The 7932-nt window shown below is 51.7% G+C and overlaps 2 protein-coding genes across 2 annotated transcripts; one reads left to right on the top strand and one right to left on the bottom strand.

Moving 5' to 3' along the window:
• The first annotated feature begins 1840 nt into the window (after positions 1 to 1840).
• LAESUDRAFT_794302 (uncharacterized protein) lies at positions 1841 to 4699 on the top strand. Its single transcript, XM_040913950.1, has 8 exons — positions 1841 to 2059; positions 2113 to 2141; positions 2204 to 2268; positions 2605 to 3332; positions 3384 to 3577; positions 3633 to 3767; positions 3817 to 3935; positions 3996 to 4699. The coding sequence occupies exons 1-8, from the start codon at positions 1846 to 1848 to the stop codon at positions 4363 to 4365; spliced, it is 1854 nt and encodes a 617-aa protein (XP_040759872.1). The 5' UTR covers positions 1841 to 1845; the 3' UTR covers positions 4366 to 4699.
• An 873-nt stretch (positions 4700 to 5572) lies between these two features.
• Positions 5573 to 7083, bottom strand: LAESUDRAFT_717039 (uncharacterized protein; the record flags this gene model as incomplete). The annotated part of the gene is made up of 4 exons (XM_040907293.1): positions 5573 to 6064; positions 6124 to 6512; positions 6553 to 6841; positions 6898 to 7083. 4 exons carry the CDS (start codon positions 7081 to 7083, stop codon positions 5573 to 5575), a joined length of 1356 nt encoding a protein of 451 aa, XP_040759871.1.
• Positions 7084 to 7932: the final 849 nt, after the last annotated feature.

The following is a 7932-nucleotide window of genomic DNA, read 5'->3' as shown; positions in this document are numbered from 1 at the left end:
GGCGTAGTTGTGGTGCCGGGAAGCATGCCTTCCGACGCCCATGCTGACACATCGGATACCCTTGCGTTGCATACCCAGTTGAGCGCGTTGAAGTTGGAAGGTCAGAAGAAAAGCCATTCTGTGCTTCCGACCCGGACGTCGTCCTCACCGCTGCCTTCGCCCGGCGCAGTTATACCCTCGGCTAGCTTTGAGTACCCGTTCAGCATCACCAACCCGCCGCCTGACGATGTCGACTCGCCGATGGTCGCAGATTTTGCCAGCGCTCATGGAAACGAGAACAGGCTGCGGGGTGATTCGATGAGTAGTATGAGTACGACGACGACGAGCGGCTATCTCACCACCCCTGGGCAACTTAGAGCACAGCTTCCCACGCCATACAGCTCCTCGAACGGCTCTACGCCACCTGAGTATCCCGCGTTGGAATCGGATGGAAGTGGACGCCACCATGTTCGTCGGACGCCGTCGAGTTTGCGTGACGTAGATCGATCCTCCAAGTTAAAAGCTGCTCTTGATATTGACATACGCTCGATATCGACCCACGCCCAGGCAGAGGCATTAGTGCAGCGTGCTCAGCGGAGCATCCTTGACACGGAAGGCATTATTGAGATGGACTATAACGTCGCAGGCGAAGGAAACGGCATCGGATGGACCCCGCTGAGCGCGGCTCTTGCTGCGTACAGCGAGACCTTGGCTATCGAGCGGAAGTTCAAGCAGGAGGAGCACCAGACGAGCACGTCGACCGCTCGCAGCGTGAGCCGTATGTCTCATGGCGTGCCAGAATACCCAGATGAAGACGCAGATAGGAGCTCCATTATGCGCAGGCTGGATAGGAAGTTCAGTCTGGAAGAGAAGTCGTACAACAATACGGTGAGACCAGCGAGGGCGAGGAGACCAAATACGAGCACCGGTTCAGGTAAAGCATATATTGGTTGCCATCACGGGTGATGTGTGTGGCTGATGCGAACCCCTTGCCCAGCTGGATCAGAGCCTTTCCAACCGCCGCGACAAACCGATGGGTCGCTGCCATCAGCTAACCATCTTCCCACGTCCGGGTCTCAGGTCGCTGCAACTGCAGCCCTGTCGGACGTGCGGTCCAGCAGCGACTTCGTCTCTTCGTTAACACCGCCGAAGGGGTCGCATCTCAATGTTAATCCGGAGACATATGCCGAATCGAGGCCCAGGCTGTGCCGTTCGCGCACCCCTGACCCCGAGAGCAACATCTTCGGGCCTTCCAGTTTGCTCGCAGGCATCCCGCTCTCTCGAGTATCGACTGCACCTGCGCAAGACCGTTCCTCAGCCTGAATAGGAGTTAAAGTTTGAAAGGGAAATGAAATCGTAAGTGGGGCGTGGCAGTGGTGAATTAGGGAGAGAAGGCTCTGATAAGACGTCGGAGGGTAGGCTTCTACCCGTTTCTGACCGATCGCTATTGGGAATTGTTTCTTGCTTTTGTGCTTCGTTCTGCTGTTGTCTTTCATTTCTCATATGTATGAAAAGCGTGGGCATTGTATAACAACTCATCACTGGTTCCTCATTATTCTGTCAGGTTATTCGGAGCATTTGCGATATGTACAGTATGTGAGGGCGCAGGGCGGCCTATGTACCTTGTATTTCGTTCAATGTAACACCATTCATTACACTGCCACGCGCACAGACGCCTGGCGCTAAGCGTCGCTCGCTGAGTTCTCGCTGACTGAGTCGTCCTGGCGTTTGCCGTTCGCTTAGTATTGCGGTCGGCGCAGCGAACGCGCACGCCCCAACGTCATCTCTTGAGCACATATAAAAGCTGTTCTGCAGTGTCTGGAGAACGTACCGCACATACACATACTCCTCGCAAGCTCGGTGATCATGTCAAGTAAGCTCGTAGAGTCGACGATCTCGCTCAATTCATCGACGAGTACGACCGATGTTCAGGGGACGATAGAAGTCAAGAGGGATGGTACCTCTTCTAGGATTCGGCGACATAAGGGCAGTGTGCCCTCCGTGCCCCAGACGAAGCTCTGCACCCTATGTCCTGCAAAGTTCACTCGTACAACTCATTTGAGCCACCACATACGGACGCGTAGGTCTCTCCTATCTTCGATCCCACGTTTTTGCTGATCTGACGATACTCAGACACGAGGGAGAAACTGCACGAGTGCGATGTGAGGAAACGTTGTGCCGCGGCCGGGTCGGACGATTGGCTAATGTGTTGTGCTGTTTCCAGAGATGCCATTCTCAGTTCACCAGGAGCGACCTCCTAACGAGGCACAAACGCAGCTGCAGCGACCAGTAAGTGGCTTTAACATTTACCAATTTTGGAGGTTTCAAGAGAGCTGCTGTTTCGAGCTTTTGTCAATTGCCAGCTCTCCAAGCCATGATCGCTCGAGTTTGGTGCATATATGTGCCTTGGATGCCATTCAGCACCTGGTTACAATTTGATCGAGTGAATGTGTGAAGCTTTTTCGTCTCGCTTCTTTTGGACGTGCGGGGGGGCAATTGAAGCTGAAGCTGGGGACGACGGCTTCTGTTGCATGGAGCAATAGTGTGCGTGCAATGCTGCTGATGGAGCGTTGTGTTCTTATATGACATTACATCGTGCATGATCTGACACATTTTTGTATGAAGGGGCAACGTCAGTCGTTCTCGACGAAGGTCATGTCAAGCCTGCGCCGACTCCAAGGTCAAGTGTGATCTGCAACAGCCCTGCTCAAAATGTAGAAACTGTGGTCGTGACTGCATTTACGTGAACGGTGCCCCTGTTGCATCGGGGTCTCGCGCGGCCAAGCAGCAAATGCCGGATATGGGCGACCTCTCGGCGGAATCGCTTGCTATGGCCAACTCCTCGTTATTGCTTGCAACGAGTCCCGGTTTTTCTGGCTCATCCAGTCAAGATGACTCTTTGCGGGCGTGCGCCATGCAGGACGACTGGGGTGATTTTTCGCTGAGACCCGCCTTCCCTTCCTTTGTTTCCACCGGCTCGGTCGACTTTATGATCGACAGCAGCTCCATGTTCGCTCTCATAGATCAAACAATACCACCCCCAGAAAATGTACTTGGCGACCCCTTCACGAGCGAGATTTTCGGTGGACTGTTGGATAATATTTTCAACTCGAGCCACCAGATGTTCACTAGTTCTTATAGTGATAGGGCCAAGAGTGACGAATCGCTACGCGGACTTCATCCATATATTCCATTCTCAACCAATGTCGACAAAACACTGTTGTCCAGTCATCTGTTTAACAATCGAGATATAACATCATTACAAAGTATGCTGGGAAATAGTTACGGTGCCTCTCTATCGTCGACATCCAGTGTTTCTAATAGCCCATCATCTGCGGATCTCCAGTCCTACCGTATGTACTCTGTTACCATCGTAGTGATCTCTCACTGAAACGGTATTTCAGTCAATCTCTTCTTCTCCGCATATCTGCCAAACATGCCCATCATTCATCCAGCTACCTTCACGTTTGAGGGGAAATCGCCGCTGCTGCTTGCAGCCATGCAAGCGTGCAGCGCATTGTATGTCAAGACACGTGCTGCCGACCAATTCATCAATTCGGTCCTTACGAAAGCGAGAGACGAACTCATCGTTGAGTTTGTAAGTCACACCTTATGTGGCTTGTGCCTGGCAATATCGGTTTACCTGTATACAGGGAAAGGAGTCTGTCGATTGGGAGCGTCAAATTGAATTGATCCTTGCCATGGATCTCTTACAAACTCTGGGTTTATTCCACGAAACCTCGAAGCAACGTACGCTTTCAGCTGTTTATCATGGAGTCTTAACAATGGTAAGTGCATATATACGGACATGTTCAATCGGTATTGAAGGTCTTGTAGATGATACGTTTAAGTGATTTCGGCGAACAGATCTCGAAGTGGACAGCGCCGGAAAACATAGAGCCATCTTCACTCGATCGGCTTTGGCGCGATTGGGCAATTCGAGAGACTGCTAAGAGGTGACTAGCATTCTGTCATCTCTCATGTTGCATTCCTTGCTGATATCAGTGTGCGTGCAGGGCTCTCACGCTCTCGTACTTGCACGATGGCTGTCATTGCTTGTATTACGATCTCCGTCCCACCTACGTGACATCCGAATTCGACATCGACCTCCCTTGCGAGAATGCTCTATGGGCGGCTACAACAGCAGAGGAGTGGCTTTCGGTCCTCCAAAAACCATCACCGTACGGGACGATCTCGGAACGCCTTCGCGGTCCTTCTCTCCGGGGAACTTACGCCCGGCTGGAGAATGCGGGCGATTTGCTCCTGCACCCGTACTGCCCCCTTTGCACATTTCGTCGTCATCCACGCAATTCTGCGCCAGTTCTTCGAGGAAGACATCGAGTCTCGGTTGTCAGAGACGGCGACAGATGGCGACGCTTTACTTGAGCATGCCAGCCGCATCAGCGAAGGACGATTATGGCCGTTGCAAGCTACCCTGCACAACTGGCTCCAAAGCTGGTTGGGCTCGCCAGATTCGCCGCCGTATTCGAACGGGGTCCCGCGCTTCCTCGAACAGGCCTTGACGTACTACTGGATTGCACAGATTGCCATCATGGCGTACCGAGAGCGCCTGCCGCCGTTCTGCGGGAGGACATATCTTATGTCAGGGGAGGCCAAGTTCTGCCTGATCAAGAAGTGGGAGATGCACATCCGCGAGTTCCTGCACAGCGGGGCTAAGGAGCCCACCTTATTCTTGGAGGAGTTCGTTAAAGTGCGCCGTTTTGCAGGAGCCTGATGCGGGAGAGTGGGCGGGCGTGCTGGGATTCTTCTCGGATACGTGATGTCCTTGCGTGTAGATACTCAGCTGAGACCTCCCGGCCTCATGCACATGGCACGCAGAATTAGAAACTATGCGGATCATAACGAAGAGCCAGCTCATCCGAGAGGAGCTCGTCCTGCTTATCCTTGGCATGTCCACTACAACTATAAATCGACAAAGTACATTGACTAGGCCGTTCCAGGTGACTACAACAGGTTCTGTTCGATCGCTTGAACAGGAGAACTCATAAGATTTTCTTGGATCGCATTGGATCACTTTGATACCCTCGACGAAATTCGCAGCATCAACGAAATTCGCAGCATAACGACGGCACAAGAGAATGCGAACTTGCTTGTGCGAGGAAGATGACGAATTGCAAAACCCAGGGAGCACTGAGGACACGGAGAATGGTATTTGGTCGGGAAAATCTGAATACGTCCTAAACCCGCATGGCACGACGGACAGTGAGGGGCCTGGTGCCACATCAGCGGGAAGACTACGCCACAGCTAAGAGTACCGGCCAGGAAGGGGTGGCAAACCGTAACCCTTGCACGCTACACATCCGCCTTGGCATCATCAGGCGTCTTCGGAGACTAGGGGACTGTATGGTTACGGCTAACCTCCAGATTTCTGCCTGCGTTTTAGATCAAGTACAATGGCTTTAACATCCACGGCAAGGAGAAAGGCGCCCATCATAGTGAAGGGACGGACGAGGATGGCTGCAGGCGGTGGGCCACACTATGTACATAATTTGGTAATGCATCGTCGTCTCGGTCAACATACACCACGTCTGGTACGAGATAGCAATATACAGTAGACAACGAGATAGCTATATCAATGCGCCAACAAGCGTGCAATGTCCCTTAGGATCATCGCCTCCTCCTCTGCATCAGCTCTGCTCTCAGCTCGCAGCAAAGTCAACTCGTGCTGCAGATACTTCATATCTTGCCGTATTGCTAGCAGCCTGCCCTTCTCTTCCAGTCTTCCCCTAGAGTCTGTGTTAGGGAGCAAAGGGCGACAGTCCAGAGTAGGGGTCCCCACATCACTCCCTGCAAGCATTTCGGTGGTTACCGGTAATATGCGCAGGTTAGCAATTTGTGTGTCATGCAAAACAGTGCAATCGCTAGATGGAGGATCCGATGTGGTGACGGATGGCACCGTGGTCAAGGGGGAAGGCGGGTGCGATATGAGCATGAGCGAGTTCATGTTCTCGTGATGTTCTACTTTGGGATTGCTGGAAAGCGAATGTGACGTAACAGTAGATGTCTCCATGGCCTCTGCCGTGGTGTAAACAGAACGACCGGACATGGCAGATGGAGATTCAGACTGTGAGATCAATGCATATGAGTCATAATGTGCGACTTTAGCAGTGGAAACAAACCTACGTTTATGAATGAATTCTCGTCACTGATATCCCCATCATAGCCGGCCATTTTGATAGTCTTCACTGGGTGGGGAGTGGGTACTCTGATCGTGCGACTGGGAAGATCAGTAAGATCTGAGACATAGTCGAAATACGATGGTGCGAAAGAGGGTGTGGCTGTTGCCCCGTTCAATGGACTATATGCAATGTTTGACATCGTTGGAGAGGGCATGGCTGTTGACGCATTTGAAAGACTATATGTGATGTCTGATGGCGAAGAGAAAGGCACTGATGTGGCCGCACTGGACAAACCATCTTCCTGATAGGAAGATTGTGAGGACAATGGAGTGTGATCCAGCTGAGGTTGCCAGAACATCATGTGCATGGAGATCGAATCTAAGGAGGTGGAACCTGCGTGATAGACGCCAGCTGTCAGCACCCGAAAACATACTGCTAGAAGCCGATTTCTTACCAAGAATGTACTGTACTAGCGCAGTCAAAACCTGCTGAGTTATCAACTTTGCACTTGCTGCAAGGTTGCAGGCTTTGACAATCTCCTCGACACCTATCCAGTTCTTGAAGCCCACCAAAATGTTGGCGCCCCAATAGAACCATGTCGCATCCACCAATGGTTCGATACTTGCATAAGCACGGTTGACAAATAGCAGTAGATTTTCAGGAATCCTACGGGTCGGATCCACCTGTGGCAGGGCAGTGTAAGGCGGATCCTCACAAAGACCCTGAAGAGCATTGAATTCGACTGATAAACGTCACAGCGTATAGATGCGACACTTACCAGCTTGATGATGAACTGGTATGTCCAATTCTCATACTGTTGCGGTTCTCGAGGAAGATGGGGCAGTGCGCTGAGGTGCTGTTCTAGATCGAGCCGCTGTTGCAGGACTCTGTCCATAGCGGTCAGAGGGAAAAGATCAGTCTTAGTTGGGGGAAGAAGGAAGGCATGTGTGATAATGCGTGTCATGTGCACGTGTGACTAGCCTGTTTCAAAATCCCACCCTGACACTGTAGTACGCAATTTCGGAGTTATGTAATCATTTTTCATCTCCGAAACACGTCGATTGGACCTTGAATGACACGTCGGTGGCTGAAAAATGCAGTGGCTGAGGCTCATTGTAGCATATATCCATTCAACATGCCCTTTTTTCTCTCATAGCCAGCTTGTACCTCTATTTTCAATCTCATAGACACAGACAAAGGGAGGACTGACAGACACATACATGTTGATGAAGTTGCGGTTGTCACGAACGGTCCCTGTTAGATTTATTCGGCAGATAATGCTACGCAGCAGCGTAGCCAAAGTCAGCAGCAATGACTGCAAACGTGTTAATGTACCACATGTCATCGGCCAGCCAGATCTGCACACTCATCATCAGCACATCTGGTCAACCTCAAAACTCGTGTTGATGCTTGCTGGAGTCCTCTCCGGAAAAGGTGGAGCACTGCATCTGGGGAACGAACTCGGTGGCACCGGTGAGCCAAGATCATGGTTACTGCCATGAACATGCTCGCACACTGCTCACCTTTGGCGTGGGCACATAATCGTCCTGCAGACGCTTTATTATCCATAAATTGGCCGCTATTCTGGAGACACGTTGAGAATATGAGACGGGGCGCGGCTGTCTCTCATATGACTGGTCTGGGGGCGCTTACCTCACTACAACTCCTATAAGCGCCGACTCTGAGCTTTCCCTTGTGATAATCTCCGCATCTCCGCATCTCCTCCACAGTCGGAGGTCCGCCCTGAGCACATCTCCGTGTTGCCATGGAGATGAGGAGTTGGACAAAAGCCATTGGTGCTGATCTCCGCCTT

The sequence above is a fragment of the Laetiporus sulphureus genome (assembly GCF_001632365.1).
Source record: "Laetiporus sulphureus 93-53 unplaced genomic scaffold LAESUscaffold_51, whole genome shotgun sequence".
Classification (NCBI taxonomy): Eukaryota; Fungi; Basidiomycota; class Agaricomycetes; order Polyporales; family Laetiporaceae; genus Laetiporus; species Laetiporus sulphureus.
This window is presented reverse-complemented; position numbering and strand designations above follow the sequence as displayed.

Coding starts and splice junctions, on each gene's coding strand:
- LAESUDRAFT_794302 (XM_040913950.1), top strand. CDS start 1,846: ATGTCAAGTAAGCTCGTAGAGTCGACGATCTCGCTCAATTCATCGACG. Junction 2,060..2,112: donor GAGCCACCACATACGGACGC/GTAGGTCTCTCC, acceptor GACGATACTCAG/ACACGAGGGAGAAACTGCAC. Junction 3,936..3,995: donor ATTCGAGAGACTGCTAAGAG/GTGACTAGCATT, acceptor GTGTGCGTGCAG/GGCTCTCACGCTCTCGTACT.